The sequence below is a fragment of the Thunnus albacares genome, chromosome 12 (assembly GCF_914725855.1).
Source record: "Thunnus albacares chromosome 12, fThuAlb1.1, whole genome shotgun sequence".
NCBI lineage: Eukaryota > Metazoa > Chordata > Actinopteri > Scombriformes > Scombridae > Thunnus > Thunnus albacares.
Genome location: NC_058117.1, coordinates 29,282,336 through 29,299,997, shown reverse-complemented (window position 1 = coordinate 29,299,997; position 17,662 = coordinate 29,282,336). Strand labels below are relative to the sequence as shown.

Below are 17,662 nucleotides of genomic sequence, written 5' to 3'. Positions count from 1 at the left end.
AACAGTACAGATGTAGTAGTTAGCAAGACTGATTTCAAAACTTAACTCCTGCATCTTCAGTCCTATTCACTTCAGGAAAACAATTTGAGCAAAAACTCCAAATCGTAAAGATTGGTCAGTAAGTCGGAAAGAATCTCAAAGAATAGATCACAGGCTTAAGGAAAAAAAAATATATATCAGTAAAATATCTTTTTGTTTGATGTTGTGATCGGATGACACGGTACCAAATCATGACAAAAGCAAGGGCATATAGCACAATTCCAAAACTGATTGGAAATGTAATGTATTTTGACAATGTTACCAAGCAAAGCAAAAAGGAACTCACCTGGTGATTTGCTGGATGAAGATGGGTGAAAAAATAAATAAATAAAAGTCATACGCTGCTGTCCAGGTGCACATGTGCCAACTCTACTGAGAGCTGCTGCCGGCTGCTGCTACAATAGTGTGATCGCTTGCAGTAATCACACTAATTATCAGCCTTGACCTACAGTATTACATACACACATGCTGACACTCACACAGTTTGGACATGAGGATGAAAGGACTGTTTAGTACAACCCCAGAAGTTAAGAGATATTACAGCACCGTAATGTAAAGCTGCCTGTTCCCTTTTACTCAGCATCTACTGATCACTGTCTGTCTCTCAATTTTGTACAATTATTTGCTGTTTTACTGTGAAATAAAGTTTTACCTGTGAGGAAGCTTTGCCAGAGTGTCAAGGAAGGTGATAAGGGACAGACTCAGAGACGACCAAATGAAAACAAGCAAAATCAAACTTACCTTCACACAGCTACACTGACATCCTCTTTGGTTTCTGCTCTCTATCAAACTAACATCTCTCCCTTTAAATAGGCCCTGAAATCTGTGTAGGCAGAACCATATTTCTATCAGGGGTGTCCTTTCCCTTAGACCAACAACTGGTGAATGACAATGTCACTTGTATCAGTTAACATTGTTTACACAAACATCAACAACAGCATTGTTCCTTATCGTAAACCAAATTAAGTACAAATAACATAAATACAAAACCAAACATTTAACTTAGTAAAATAAATGCCCCTCACACTTGGTCTAACCCATGACATCACTGGTGATGTCAGCAAGATCTTAAAATCAGGAAGTGGTTCAGTGCCTCCATTTTGTCTCCTGGCCGCATGGTGGGTGAGTATGGTAGGTTACAACCTAAGTTAATCTATAACTCCAGAAACAATAAATAATAAACTTCAATACTTTTCTGTCTTGATTGAACCATAAATGACAGCGATGTGACTGGCTAAACAAACAAATGACAAGTATGGCAAGAAATGTGGAGCACCGAGCCCCGGTTTGTTATTCTGGTTAAAGTGGGCAGAAGCAGCTGGTCTGACGGGCAGCTTGAGTGAAGTGGAGCCTGCAGAGGAAGCGCCGGGACCGTCAGTGTGACACAGTCCATCAAGGGAAGCACAGTCAGGCGGCGGAGGAGATGGTGACATATCGGCCTCTCATAATCGGCAGAATTCGCCGATGCCGATATTTATTTTTAGAGCTTTTATCGGCCGATACCGATGACGTGCCGATAATATCGTGCATCCCTAAAACAAAGTAGTACTAAAATTAAATGAACGATTTAAAATCTATTTACAGAATTGAATTTAAACTCAGTTACTGTGGGTATAAAATGAACGTATGATGCAACGTGATCATGTGTTATACATTCGTCTGGTGTTGCCAGCTTGTAAATGTAGCATGAAGACGAGTTATATGTTAACATGCTGATGTTTGCATCTGACTACAAGTTTGATATCATTTTTTAAAAAAGTTTCTATATAACATCTGTTCTGTGAGAACATCCAAATGTAGACGGAAGATTTTCCAGTTTACAAATATTGTTCACATGAGTCTTCAGGTTGTAAATAAAACTTTGAGATTTGAGACTTTAGACTTTATGAAATCCGATTGACCAACATGGAAAAACTTGAAACCAGATGTAAAGAATGATTTATTTATTTTATGATTTAATTATTTCATAATTAGATAGAGTTTAAACATGTTTCATCTGCTGTTGTTCAAATATTCGCTTTTCTGAACTCTTAACGGCTTAAAACTAGAATGAACATGTCAAGTTCTCTTGATGTTGATTCTGATGAGATTGAAAGCAGTTTTTAATGTAATTATCATTATGATGAAATGATTCCTAAATGACTTCTGGACTAGAAAAGGTGGAGTAACTTTACCTGTGATGGTGCAATAAATCAATCACAGTTGTCAGAAACACTAATCATGACAGTTTTAGACGCATTTCTTTGTTGTCAGTTAAGCATCAATAACAGAAAGTCTTCAGCACAGCAGGCAGTTTTGTGGATTGAGAGATTAAACCCCGAACAAAATGAGTCACAAGAAGTTTGAATCAAGTCTGGATTCAAACTTTACAACCCAGAAGCGTCTGACTGTGAGGTGACAGAGCTAAACACTGAACCAACATGACAGCCTCATTCTGAACTTTCATCTTCATGAAAATCAACTTCAACATTAATGAAATGACCTCAAGTTCACAATTACACATAGATGTTGTTTTATGTTCGTCACGACTCAACAAAACATCTTCACACCCAAATTTGACCAAATTGATTTTTTAAAACTATTTTTTTCCAGTTTTTTTTAGGCCTGTGTAACAAATCCTCTTTATTGACTAAATGCACAAATAAAATCTCAGTTTGTTTAAAGCAACAAGTGATAGAAAACTCTGCTCATTTCTCTGTGATGAAGCTGTTTTAGTGAAGAAAGCTGAGAGTACAGAGACTGACTGACAAACGTTCTTCTGCTCTGAACATGAACTCTGTACTTTGTGGTGTTTCAGGAGGAAAACTGCCTCAAATAAACTCTCATATTAGTTTCACATTTTCTCCAGAAGCTTTGAATGAGATCCTGAGATGAAGACAGAAGAAAATACTTTGTTCAATCTTGAAATAAAACAACTTTATTGATGATATAAAGCTTCAGATTGTTCACACATCCAATCAGTAAAGTCTGTTAAATGACTCTTGTTCAATGATTTCATGTTCAGATTCACTTCATCCACACAATCAGTTAGTTTAACCCAGAATGTCAGCTATGTACAACAACATCATAAATGATCTCCTTATTGATTATTATCACAATAATTCAAGTTAAAACAAAAATCATCATGATCAGTGAAAGCCTCCATGGTGAAACAGACACAAGAAAGAGCAGCAACTAAAGAAACTCAAATATTTACATAACAACAGATGAGAAGATGTCAAAGTTGACCATCATGTTTGATTGACAGCTGATCTCTGTGCAGAAACACTGCAGCAACGAGCTCTCAGCAACAATGACAGAGACAAAATCATTTTAAGAATTAACTCAGAATTTAACCGACTGTCCCTTAAATGACTTCTGTCTATTTGAGTTTGCAGAACTCAGCAGTGTCCCAATAAGAGAATAAAGAATAAAAACATAGTCCAGCATAGAGAGGCTGAGTGAATGTGGTCTGGACTCTGTGGAGGAGCGTCATGGTTTCAGAGACGCTGTAGAAGGACAGAATACCTGCTCTGTGATCCAGGTACACTCCTATTCTGGAGGAACCAGGACCTGAGACGGGAGTTTTGACATTGTTGAACCAAAATGTATAACTGTTAGTGTAACAATCTAAAGCCCAAGATTTGTCATTGCGTCCAAATCCACATTCATTTGAGTTTCCTGCTCTGCTGATATTCTTGTATGCGACTGCTACATCAACTCCTCCCCCTCTCCACTCCACCTCCCAGTAACAACGTCCAGTCAGACTCTCTCTACTCAGGACCTGATACCAATAATCAGTGAATCTGTCTGGGTGACTAGAATAAGACTGTTGTTGGGTCGTTAGTGTTGCTTTTCTGTTCCCCTCAGATAATAACAGATGTGTGTTTGCTGTGTTTGGATCCAGTGTGATTTCACATGAATATTTTAAGAACTCAGCTCTGGTCTTGGGTTCTGGTTCTGACAGTAAAACGTCCACTTCAGTCACTGTCAGTGAGATGTTTGTCCATTTCTCCCTCAGGATGTCCTGTAGTTGATCTCTGAGCTCTGACACAGCTGCTGTCACATCCTCAAAGTATCTCAGAGGACGGATATTGATGCTGGATGAGTCTGTAGGTTCACTGAGTTGTGACAGTGAGGGGTAGTTGTGTAGAAACTGGTTGTGATCCTCTGTGTGTGAGAGCTTCTTCAGTTCAGCGTCTTTCCTCTTCAGCTCAGTGATCTCCTGCTCCAGCTTCTCCTGAAGCTCTTTGACTCGACTCACTTCAGTTTCCTGCTGGGATCTGATCTGCTGCTTCACATCAGAGCTTCTTTTCTGGATGAGACGGATCAGCTCAGTGAAGATCTTCTCACTGTCCTCCACTGCTTTATCAGCAGAGTGACTGACGGCCTCCACCTCCTGTTGAAGCAGCTTCACATCTTTCTCTCTGTCCTGGATTCTCTGCTGGATGTTTTGTCGACTCACCTCGAGCTCTCTCTGCCTCTCAGTCCTTTCTGCTGCAGCTGAGACTGTGTCGTGGCCTTTATGTTCATCCACAGGGCAGAGATAACAGATACTCTGCTGATCAGTACGGCAGAACATCTTCATCACCTCATCATGACGAGAGCAGATGTTCTCCTGGAGCTTCTTGGAGGGGTCGACCAGCTTGTGTTTCTTTAGTGGAGCTACATCATAGTGAGGCTGAAGGTGTTTCTCACAATAAGAGGCGAGACACACCAGACAGGACTTGAGGGCTTTCATCTTCCTCCCAGTGCAGACATCACAGGCCACATCTTCAGGTCCAGCATAGCAGTGATCAGCAGGAGAAGCTTGGAGTCCAGTCTTCTTCAGCTCCTCCATTAAATCTGCTAACATGGTGTTTTTCACCAGGACAGGCCTCGGTGTGAAGGTCTGTCTGCACTGAGGGCAGCTGTAGATTTTCTTCTCATCCTCTTCATCCCAGAAACCTTTAATACAGCTCATGCAGTAGCTGTGTCCACAGGGAATAGTCACCGGATCCTTCAGTAGATCCAAACAGATCGAACAGCAGAATTTTGCTCCGTCCAGCTGAGCTCCTTGCTGCGCCATTTCACCTCTCAGTGACAACGACTGTCTGAGTTTCACTTTCTGAGAAGTGAAACTAGTTTGCGCTCTGATCTAAACAGCATGTGTTTCTGCAGTGAATGGAGGCTGCAGCGCTTTTACATGTTGGTTACACCCATCTTCAAACTGTAGATCTGAAGGGGAGGGAACAAGGAAATACGTGGACAGACTGGAGCTTGTTGTGTTTGAGAGCAGGAAGAAGAGGGAGGAGTTATCAAGCTATGATTCATTCCAGGAGGAGGAGCAGTTTGAGAGAGATACTGTGTGTTTAACCCTTTTTTTTCTTACAACGAAGCTCACGTCTCATTTGAAAACACTGGTCACCTGCTTTCTGGTGTCAAAGTAATCTTGGGAATTTAGGAGAGATCTACAGATGACTCCCTGTTTCTCTGAATTCTTGTATTCTCCTAAAATCCAGCTGAGTTTTTCCATCAAGCCCCTTAACTGTATAATATTTTTGTTTTGACATAACGTGATAGTTTTCTCTCGCATGTGTGTTGCTGCTTCCTCTCGTTTTCCACTGATCACTGCAAAAAAAAAAAAAATTTCACTCATGAGTGCAGCTACAAGAGTAAATGTGGTGACACTTTATTTTTTCTAATATTTATGTACTTTAGGGAACAAATCACATACTTAAGTATTGTTTAACTAATACACAACTCATGATGATTGAAGTATTTCTATGAGTCTCTATGGCTTTATGTGATTAGTTAACACTTATAGGATCATCTATTAATGATAACTGTTAAATCACACACTGTAAAAAAATGGTAAAAAGTCTGGCAGCAAAAGTTGCCAAACACTTACCGTCAAATAACAGTAAAAAACCTTTAGTTATTCTACAGAGATTTATTTTAAAAATATGGATATTTACTTTGGACATTGTCTACATTTTTACAGTCCAACCATTATAAAATAAAAAGAAAATGTTATTATATTATAAAAATTGTCATAAAACATTGCTAGAACAAATGTATAAATCTGCACAAAAAATGGAAAAGATTGCAAAACTACCTTAAAATTATCTAATTTAAATGAAGACTCTGGTTTTCATACAGTAATCTCTGGTAAATTCATAGGATTATTCAATCCATCCACAAGAACTCCCCATCAAAGTACAGATTTCTGGATGTAAAATACAGAAAAATTATGTAAAATTACATTCAAATTACCCTCCTTTAACACCCATTAATGGTATCTTGAGAGCTTTAAGCTTTTATTTTATGTGATTATCCAATCTATTTACAGTAGATCCCTGGTAAATGTTGGTTTTATACCGTACAAAAAAATAAGATCATGTGATAATAGTTTAGAAAAACATAATTTTAATAATCATTACTTTACTAACATTATTCGATAGTATTTAAAATCAATTATCAAATATATCTACATACATTTCCCCATTAATGTATGAGGTTAACTTTATATAAACATTATTTAACAGTAATTACAAGCAGCTCTCCAATATATTTACAGGCCTTTCCCATTAATGTATAGGGTTTACTTTATATAAACATTATGTGACAGTACTTGCAAGCAACTCCCCAAAATATCTACAGACATTTCACATTAATATATGGAGTTCTGAATGTACAAAAACCAGAAGGTCTATGTAAAAATACCTTTATATCAACTTTGACACTGAATAAATATATACATTTTTCTACTGACATTTTACAATATTGTGCAATCCATTCAATACAGATCCCCATTTGAGATGTATGAGATTTCAAGGTGTTTAATAACCAGAATATGTCATAAAATTACCTTTTACTGCTCGCTTTACAAAGTAATTCTGTAGACATTGCCCAAGCCTAGTATACAGGTACATTTTATGTTTCAGATATGAAAGTTTACTATAGAATGAAGCTTATTTGGGTATTAAAAAATTACAACAAAATTAGTTTCACATTCATTGTATATGAAGCAGCTCCAGACTTGTGTGGATTCCATACTCATACTTCAGTGTTGCATCCATCCAGGAATGCAACACTGAAGGACTGGGATATTGCTGCAAATTGCTGATGTGTTTCATATAGGCCACTAGAGTAATAAATCTTCAAGTACACAACACTACACAGACAGCAATGGGACATTATCTTCACTTAAAAAAATGAAGTTATTTGGGCATGTTGTCATATAAAACAAAGTAAAATGAAACTCACTGTGTAATTTGGAGCATCAGAATCACAAGTCCAGCTCCGCTCTCAGAAATGTTGACTTGCTGCTGAAACAAGACATTATTTTAGCAACAGTACAGATGTAGTAGTTAGCAAGACTGATTTCAAAACTTAACTCCTGCATCTTCAGTCCTATGCCTTTTACATTTCAACGGAATTAAATTCACTTCAGGAAAACAATTTGAGCAAAAACTCCAAATCGTCAAGATTGGTCAGTAAGTCGGAAAGAATCTCAAAGAATAGATCACAGGCTTAAGGAAAAAAATATATACCAGTAAAATAGCTTTTTGTTTGATGTTGTGATCAGATGACACGGTACCAAATCGTTATCATGACAAAAGCAAGGGCATATAGCACAATTCAAACTGACTGGAAATGTAATGTATTTAGACAATGCTACCAAGCAAAGCAAAAAGGAACTCACCTGGTGATTTGCTGGATGAAGATGGGTGAGAAAATAAATAAATAAAAGTCATACGCCGCTGTCCAGGTGCACATGTGCCAACTCTACTGAGAGCTGCTGCCGGCTGCTGCTACAATAGTGTGATCGCTTGCAGTAATCACACTAATTATCAGCCTTGACCTACAGTATTACATACACACATGCTGACACTCACACAGTTTGGACATGAGGATGAAAGGACTGTTTAGTACAACTCCAAAAGTTAAGAGATATTACAGCACCGTAATGTAAAGCTGCCTGTTCCCTTTTACTCAGCATCTACTGATCACTGTCTGTCTCTCAATTTTGTACAATTATTTGCTGTTTTACTGTGAAATAAAGTTTTACCTGTGAGGAAGCTTTGCCAGAGTGTCAAGGAAGGTGATAAGGGACAGACTCAGAGACGACCAAATGAAAACAATCAAAATCAAACTTACCTTCACACAGCTACACTGACATCCTCTTTGGTTTCTGCTCTCTTCTAAACTAACATCTCTCCCTTTAAATAGGCCCTGAAATCTGTGTAGGCAGAACCATATTTCTATCAGGGGTGTCCTTTCCCTTAGACCAACAACTGGTGAATGACAATGTCACTTGTATCAGTTAACATTGTTTACACAAACATCAACAACAGCATTGTTCCTTATCGTAAACCAAATTAAGTACAAATAACATAATTACAAAACCAAACATTTAACTTAATAAAATAAATTCCCTCACACTTGGTGTAACCCATGACATCACTGGTGATGTCAGCAAGATCTTAAAATCAGGAAGTGGTTCAGTGCCTCCATTTTGTCTCCTGGCTGCATGGTGGGTGAGTATGGTAGGTTACAACTTAAGTTAATCTATAACTCCAGAAACAATAAATAATGAACTTCAATACTTTTCTGTCTTGATTGAACCATAAATGTCAGCGATGTCACCGGCTAAACAAACAAATGACAAGTATGGCAGGAAATGTGGAGCACCGAGCCCCGGTTTGTTATTCTGGTTAAAGTGGGCAGAAGCAGCTGGTCTGACGGGCAGCTTGAGTGAAGTGGAGCCTGCAGAGGAAGCACCGGGACCGTCAGTGTGACACAGTCCATCAAGGGAAGCACAGTCAGGCGGCGGAGGAGATGGTGACATATCGGCCTCTCATAATCGGCAGAATTCGCCGATGCCGATATTTATTTTTAGAGCTTTTATCGGCCGATACCGATGACGTGCCGATAATATCGTGCATCCCTAAAACAAAGTAGGACTAAAATTAAACGAACAATTTAAAATCTATTTACAGAATTGAATTTAAACTCAGTTACTGTGGGTATAAAATGAACGTATGATGCAACGTGATCATGTGTTATACATTCGTCTGGTGTTGCCAGCTTGTAAATGTAGCATGAAGACGAGTTATATGTTAACATGCTGATGTTTGCATCTGACTACAAGTTTGATATCATTTTTAAAAAAAGCTTCTATATAACATCTGTTCTGTGAGAACATCCAAATGTAGACGGAAGATTTTCCAGTTTACAAATATTGTTCACATGAGTCTTCAGGTTGTAAATAAAACTTTGAGATTTGAGACTTTAGACTTCATGAAATCTGATTGACCAACATGGAAAAACTTGAAACCAGATGTAAAGAATGATTTATTTATTTTATGATTTAATTATTTCATGACTGGACCTGATAGAGTTTAAACATGTTTCATCTGCTGTTGTTCAAATATTCGCTTTTCTGAACTCTTAATGGCTTAAAACTAGAATGAACATGTCAAGTTCTCTTGATGTTGATTCTGATGAGATTGAAAGCAGTTTTTAATGTAATTATCATTATGATGAAATGATTCCTAAATGACTTCTGGACTAGAAAAGGTGGAGTAACTTTACCTGTGATGGTGCAATTAATCAATCACAGTTGTCAGAAACACTAATCATGACAGTTTTAGATGCATTTCTTTGTTGTCAGTTAAGCATCAATAACAGAAAGTCTTCAGCACAGCAGGCAGTTTTGTGGATTGAGAGATTAAACCCCGAACAAAATGAGTCACAAGAAGTTTGAATCAAGTCTGGATTCAAACTTTACAACCCAGAAGCGTCTGACTGTGAGGTGACAGAGCTAAACACTGAACCAACATGACAGCCTCATTCTGAACTTTCATCTTTATGAAAATCAACGTCAACATTAATGAAATGACCTCAAGTTCACAATTACACATAGATGTTGTTTTATGTTCGTCACGACTCAACAAAACATCTTCACACCCAAATTTGACCAAATTGATTTTTTAAAACTATTTTTTTCGAGTTTTTTTTAGGCCTGTGCAACAAATCCTCTTTATTGACTAAATGCACAAATAAAATCTCAGTTTGTTAAAAGCAACAAGTGATAGAAAACTCTGCTCATTTCTCTGTGATGAAGCTGTTTTAGTGAAGAAAGCTGAAAGTACAGAGACTGACTGACAAACGTTCTTCTGCTCTGAACATGAACTCTGTACTTTGTGGTGTTTCAGGAGGAAAACTGCCTCAAATAAACTCTCATATTAGTTTCACATTTTCTCCAGAAGCTTTGAATGAGATCCTGAGATGAAGACAGAAGAAAATACTTTGTTCAATCTTGAAATAAAACAACTTTATTGATGATATAAAGCTTCAGATTGTTCACACATCCAATCAGTAAAGTCTGTTAAATGACTCTTGTTCAATGATTTCATGTTCAGATTCACTTCATCCACACAATCAGTTAGTTTAACCCAGAATGTCAGCTATGTACAACAACATCATAAATGATCTCCTTATTGATTATTATCACAATAATTCAAGTATTATAATACTTTATAATACCTGATTTGTACATGACCAAATGCATCAATGTGAATGTAAATTTCTTGACAGATTTCCAAAGTCGTGAGAGTAAAATATCTATTGATAAAGGAAGTTGTGGTTCTTTCTCTGTTCAGACTGATGAAGTGGAAGAGAAACAAGAGCAGAGTTGAGAAATGCAAGTTTGTGTATAAAACAAAATCATCATGATCAGTGAAAGCCTCCATGGTGAAACAGACACAAGAAAGAGCAGCAACTAAAGAAACTCAAATATTTACATAACAACAGATGAGAAGATGTCAAAGTTGACCATCATGTTTGATTGACAGCTGATCTCTGTGCAGAAACACTGCAGCAACGAGCTCTCAGTAACAATGACAGAGACAAAATCATTTTAAGAATTAACTCAGAATTTAACCGACTGTCCCTTAAATGACTTCTGTCTATTTGAGTTTGCAGAACTCAGCAGTGTCCCCGAAAGAGTTGTAAAGACTAAGTCCAGCATAGAGAGGCTGAGTGAATGTGGTCTGGACTCTGTGGAGGAGAGTCATGGTTTCAGAGACGTTGTAGAAGGACAGAATACCTGCTCTGTAATCCAGGTACACTCCTACTCTGGAGGAACCAGGACCTGAGACGGGAGTTGAGACTTTGTTGAACCAAAATGTATAACTGTCAGTGTAACAATCTAAAGACCAAGATTTGTCATTGAGTCCAAATACACTTTCCTTTGAGTTTCCTTCTGTGCTGATATTCTTGTATGCGACTGCTACTTCAACTCCTCCTCCTCTCCACTCCACCTCCCAGTAACAACGTCCAGTCAGACTCTCTCTACTCAGGACCTGAAATCTTTCAAAGAATCTGTCTGGGTGACTAGAATAAGACTGTTTTTCTTCCTCTAATGTTGCTTTTCTGTTCCCATCAGATAATAACAGCTGTGTGTTTGCTGTGTTTGGATCCAGTGTGATTTCACGTGAATATTTTAAGAACTCAGCTCTGGTCTTGGGTTCTGGTTCTGACAGTAAAACGTCCACTTCAGCCACTGTCAGTGAGATGTTTGTCCATTTCTCCCTCAGGATGTCCTGTAGTTGATCTCTGAGCTCTGACACAGCTGCTGTCACATCCTCAAAGTAGCTCAGAGGACGGATATTGATGCTGGATGAGTCTGTAGGTTCACTGAGTTGTGACAGTGAGGGGTAGTTGTGTAGAAACTGGTTGTGATCCTCTGTGTGTGAGAGCTGCTTCAGTTCAGCGTCTTTCCTCTTCAGCTCAGTGATCTCCTGCTCCAGCTTCTCCTGAAGCTCTTTGACTCGACTCACTTCAGTTTCCTGCTGGGATCTGATCTGCTGCTTCACATCAGAGCTTCTTTTCTGGATGAGACGGATCAGCTCAGTGAAGATCTTCTCACTGTCCTCCACTGCTTTATCAGCAGAGCGACTGACGGCCTCCACCTCCTGTTGAAGCAGCTTCACATCTTTCTCTCTGTCCTGGATGCTCTGCTGGATGTTTTGTCGACTCACCTCGAGCTCTCTCTGCCTCTCAGTCCTTTCTGCTGCAGCTGAGACTGTGTCGTGACCTTTATGTTTATCCAGAGAGCAGAGATAACAGATACTCTGCTGATCAGTACGGCAGAATATCTTCATCACCTCATCATGACGAGAGCAGATGTTCTCCTGGAGCTTCTTGGAGGGGTCGACCAGCTTGTGTTTTTTGAATGTAGGTGATGCATAATGAGGCTGGAGGTGTTTTTCACAATAAGAGGCGAGACACACCAGACAGGACTTGAGAGCTTTCAGCTTCCTCCCAGTGCAGACATCACAGGCCACATCTTCAGGTCCAGCATAGCAGTGATCAGCAGGAGCAGCTTGGAGTCCAGTCTTCTTCAGCTCCTCCACTAAATCTGCTAACATGGTGTTTTTCACCAGGACAGGCCTCGGTGTGAAGGTCTGTCTGCACTGAGGGCAGCTGTAGATTTTCTTCTCATCCTCTTCATCCCAGAAACCTTTAATACAGCTCATGCAGTAGCTGTGTCCACAGGGAATAGCCACCGGATCCTTCAGTAGATCCAGACAGATCGAACAGCAGAATTTTGCTCCGTCCAGCTGAGCTCCTTGCTGCGCCATTTCACCTCTCAGTGACAACGACTGTCTGAGTTTCACTTTCTGAGAAGTGAAACTAGTTTGCGCTCTGATCTAAACAGCATGTGTTTCTGCAGTGAATGGAGGCTGCAGCTCTTTTACAGGTTGGTTACACCCATCTTCAAACTGTAGATCTGAAGGGGAGGGAACAAGGAAATACGTGGACAGACTGGAGCTTGTTGTGTTTGAGAGCAGGAAGAAGAGGGAGGAGTTATCAAGCTATGATTCATTCCAGGAAGACGAGCAGTTTGAGAGAGATACTGTGTGTTCAACCCCTTTTTTTCTTACAATGAAGCTCACGTCTCATTTGAAAACACTGGTCACCTGCTTTCTGGTGTCAAAGTAATCTTGGGAATTTAGGAGAGATCTACAGATGACTCCCTGTTTCTCTGAATTCTTGTATTCTCCTAAAATCCAGCTGAGTTTTTCCATCAAGCCCCTTAACTGTATAATATTGTTGTTTTGACATAACGTGATAGTTTTCTCTCGCATGTGTGTTGCTGCTTCCTCTTGTTTTCCACTGATCACTGCAAAAAAAAAAAGGTTTCACTCATGAGTGCAGCTACAAGAGTAAATGTGGTGACACTTTATTTTTTCTAATATTTATGTACTTTAGGGAACAAATCACATACTTAAGTATTGTTTAACTAATACACAACTCATGATGATTGAAGTATTTCTATGAGTCTCTATGGCTTTATGTGATTAGTTAACACTTAAAGGATCATCTATTAATGATAACTGTTAAATCACAGTTACTTCATACATGAACTGATTTACCAGCAAATATGAAAGAATATAAATCAGAATCAGAATCTGTTTATTAGCCAAGAATGTAAAAATACAAAGATTGTTGCTCCCACAAACACAACACAGAAGAATAAAAATATAACAAGAGTAAGGTTATAATAACAATAATGAAATAAACAAAGTAGGACTAAAATTAAACGAACAATTTAAAATCTATTTACAGAATTGAATTTAAACTCAGTTACTGTGGGTATAAAATGAACGTATGATGCAACGTGATCATGTGTTATACATTCGTCTGGTGTTGCCAGCTTGTAAATGTAGCATGAAGACGAGTTATATGTTAACATGCTGATGTTTGCATCTGACTACAAGTTTGATATCATTTTTTAAAAAAGCTTCTATATAACATCTGTTCTGTGAGAACATCCAAATGTAGACGGAAGATTTTCCAGTTTACAAATATTGTTCACATGAGTCTTCAGGTTGTAAATAAAACTTTGAGATTTGAGACTTTAGACTTCATGAAATCTGATTGACCAACATGGAAAAACTTGAAACCAGATGTAAAGAATGATTTATGTATTTTATGATTTAATTATTTCATGACTGGACCTGATAGAGTTTAAACATGTTTCATCTGCTGTTGTTCAAATATTCGCTTTTCTGAACTCTTAATGGCTTAAAACTAGAATGAACATGTCAAGTTCTCTTGATGTTGATTCTGATGAGATTGAAAGCAGTTTTTAATGTAATTATCATTATGATGAAATGATTCCTAAATGACTTCTGGACTAGAAAAGGTGGAGTAACTTTACCTGTGATGGTGCAATAAATCAATCACAGTTGTCAGAAACACTAATCATGACAGTTTTAGATGCATTTCTTTGTTGTCAGTTAAGCATCAATAACAGAAAGTCTTCAGCACAGCAGGCAGTTTTGTGGATTGAGAGATTAAACCCCGAACAAAATGAGTCACAAGAAGTTTGAATCAAGTCTGGATTCAAACTTTACAACCCAGAAGCGTCTGACTGTGAGGTGACAGAGCTAAACACTGAACCAACATGACAGCCTCATTCTGAACTTTCATCTTCATGAAAATCAACTTCAACATTAATGAAATGACCTCAAGTTCACAATTACACATAGATGTTGTTTTATGTTCGTCACGACTCAACAAAACATCTTCACACCCAAATTTGACCAAATTCATTTTTTTAAACTATTTTTTTCCAGTTTTTTTTAGGCCTGTGTAACAAATCCTCTTTATTGACTAAATGCACAAATAAAATCTCAGTTTGTTTAAAGCAACAAGTGATAGAAAACTCTGCTCATTTCTCTGTGATGAAGCTGTTTTAGTGAAGAAAGCTGAAAGTACAGAGACTGACTGACAAACGTTCTTCTGCTCTGAACATGAACTCTGTACTTTGTGGTGTTTCAGGAGGAAAACTGCCTCAAATAAACTCTCATATTAGTTTCACATTTTCTCCAGAAGCTTTGAATGAGATCCTGAGATGAAGACAGAAGAAAATACTTTGTTCAATCTTGAAATAAAACAACTTTATTGATGATATAAAGCTTCAGATTGTTCACACATCCAATCAGTAAAGTCTGTTAAATGACTCTTGTTCAATGATTTCATGTTCAGATTCACTTCATCCACACAATCAGTTAGTTTAACCCAGAATGTCAGCTATGTACAACAACATAATAAATGATCTCCTTATTGATTATTATCACAATAATTCATGTTTTATAAGACTTTATAATACCTGATTTGTACATGACCAAATGCATCAATGTGAATGTAAATTTCTTGACAGATTTACAAAGTGGTGAGAGTAAAATATCTATTGATAAAGGAAGTTCTGGTTCTTTCTCTGTTCAGACTGATGAAGTAGAAGAGAAACAAGAGCAGAGTTGAGAAATGCAAGTTTGTGTATAAAACCAAATCATCATGATCAGTGAAAGCCTCCATGATGAAACAGACACAAGAAAGAGCAGCAACTAAAGAAACTGAAATATTTACATAACAACAGATGAGAAGATGTCAAAGTTGACCATAATGTTTGATTGACAGCTGATCTCTGTGCAGAAACACTGCAGCAACGAGCTCTCAGTAACAATGACAGAGACAAAATCATTTTAAGAATTAACTCAGAATTTAACCGACTGTCCCTTAAATGACTTCTGTCTATTTGAGTTTGCAGAACTCAGCAGTGACCCCGAAAGAGAATAAATAATAAAAATGTAGTCCAGCATAGAGAGGCTGAGTGAATGTGGTCTGGACTCTGTGGAGGAGAGTCATGGTTTCAGAGACGCTGTAGAAGGACAGAATACCTGCTCTGTGATCCAGGTACACTCCTACTCTGGAGGAACCAGGACCTGAGACGGGAGTTGAGACTTTGTTGAACCAAAATTTATAACTGTTAGTGTCACAATCTAAAGCCCAAGATTTGTCATTGAATCCAAATACACATTCATCTGAGTTTCCTGCTCTGCTGATATTCTTGTATGCGACTGCTACAGAAACTCCTCTCCCTGTCCACTCCACCTCCCAGTAACAACGTCCAGTCAGACTCTCTCTACTCAGGACCTGACTCCATCCAGTGAATCTGTCTGGATGACTAGAATAAGACTGTTTTTCTTTCTTGTGTGTTGCTTTTCTGTTCCCCTCAGATAATAACAGCTGTGTGTTTGCTGTGTTTGGATCCAGTGTGATTTCACGTGAATATTTTAAGAACTCAGCTCTGGTCTTGGGTTCTGGTTCTGACAGTAAAATGTCCACATCAGTCCCTGTCAGTGAGATGTTTGTCCATTTCTCCCTCAGGATGTCCTGTAGTTGATCTCTGAGCCCTGACACAGCTGCTGTCACATCCTCAAAGTATCTCAGAGGACGGATATCGATGCTGGATGAGTCTGTAGGTTCACTGAGTTGTGACAGTGAGGGGTAGTTGTGTAGAAACTGGTTGTGATCCTCTGTGTGTGAGAGCTGCTTCAGTTCAGCGTCTTTCCTCTTCAGCTCAGTGATCTCCTGCTCCAGCTTCTCCTGAAGCTCTTTGACTCGACTCACTTCAGTTTCCTGCTGGGATCTGATCTGCTGCTTCACATCAGAGCTTCTTTTCTGGATGAGACGGATCAGCTCAGTGAAGATCTTCTCACTGTACTCCACTGCTTTATCAGCAGAGCGACTGACGGCCTCCACCTCCTGTTGAAGCAGCTTCACATCTTTCTCTCTGTCCTGGATGCTCTGCTGGATGTTTTGTCGACTCACCTCGAGCTCTCTCTGCCTCTCAGTCCTTTCTGCTGCAGCTGAGACTGTGTCGTGGCCTTTATGTTCATCCACAGAGCAGAGATAACAGATACTCTGCTGATCAGTACGGCAGAACATCTTCATCACCTCATCATGACGAGAGCAGATGTTCTCCTGGAGCTTCTTGGAGGGGTCCACTAGCTTGTGTTTTTTGAATGTAGGTGATTCATAGTGAGGTTGGAGGTGTTTTTCACAGTAAGAAGCCAGACACACCAGACAGGACTTGATGGCTTTCATCTTCCTCCCAGTGCAGACATCACAGGCCGCATCTTCAGGTCCAGCATAACAGTGATCAACAGGAGCATCTTGGAGTCCAGTCTTCTTCAGCTCCTCCATTAAATCTGCTAACATGGTGTTTTTCACCAGGACAGGCCTCGGTGCGAAGGTCTGTCTGCACTGAGGGCAGCTGTAGATTTTCTTCTCATCCTCTTCATCCCAGAAACCTTTAATACAGTTCATGCAGTAGCTGTGTCCACAGGGAATAGCCACCGGATCCTTCAGTAGATCCAAACAGATCGAACAGCAGAATTTTGCTCCGTCCAGCTGAGCTCCTTGCTGCGCCATTTCACCTCTCAGTGACAACGACTGTCTGAGTTTCACTTTCTGAGAAGTGAAACTAGTTTGCGCTCTGATCTAAACAGCATGTGTTTCTGCAGTGAATGGAGGCTGCAGCTCTTTTACATGTTGGTTACACCCATCTTCAAACTGTAGATCTGAAGGGGAGGGAACAAGGAAATATGTGGACAGACTGGAGCTTGTTGTGTTTGAGAGCAGGAAGAAGAGGGAGGAGTTATCAAGCTATGATTCATTCCAGGAGGAGGAGCAGTTTGAGAGAGATACTGTGTGTTTAACCCTTTTTTTTCTTACAACGAAGCTCACGTCTCATTTGAAAACACTGGTCACCTGCTTTCTGGTGTCAAAGTAATCTTGGGAA

General features: G+C 39.0%; 3 protein-coding genes across 3 annotated transcripts; all 3 read right to left on the bottom strand.

Moving 5' to 3' along the window:
- Positions 1 to 2,929: 2,929 nt before the first annotated feature.
- On the bottom strand, positions 2,930 to 5,202 carry LOC122994652 (tripartite motif-containing protein 16-like). Its single transcript, XM_044369466.1, has one exon. The coding sequence runs from the start codon at positions 5,084 to 5,086 to the stop codon at positions 3,401 to 3,403; it is 1,686 nt and encodes a 561-aa protein (XP_044225401.1). The 5' UTR covers positions 5,087 to 5,202; the 3' UTR covers positions 2,930 to 3,400.
- A 5,111-nt stretch (positions 5,203 to 10,313) lies between these two features.
- On the bottom strand, positions 10,314 to 12,894 carry LOC122994658 (tripartite motif-containing protein 16-like). The gene has a single exon (XM_044369472.1). The coding sequence runs from the start codon at positions 12,648 to 12,650 to the stop codon at positions 10,974 to 10,976; it is 1,677 nt and encodes a 558-aa protein (XP_044225407.1). The 5' UTR covers positions 12,651 to 12,894; the 3' UTR covers positions 10,314 to 10,973.
- A 2,501-nt stretch (positions 12,895 to 15,395) lies between these two features.
- Positions 15,396 to 17,444, bottom strand: LOC122994655 (tripartite motif-containing protein 16-like). Its single transcript, XM_044369468.1, has one exon. The coding sequence runs from the start codon at positions 17,290 to 17,292 to the stop codon at positions 15,610 to 15,612; it is 1,683 nt and encodes a 560-aa protein (XP_044225403.1). The 5' UTR covers positions 17,293 to 17,444; the 3' UTR covers positions 15,396 to 15,609.
- Between the last annotated feature and the right edge of the window lie 218 nt (positions 17,445 to 17,662).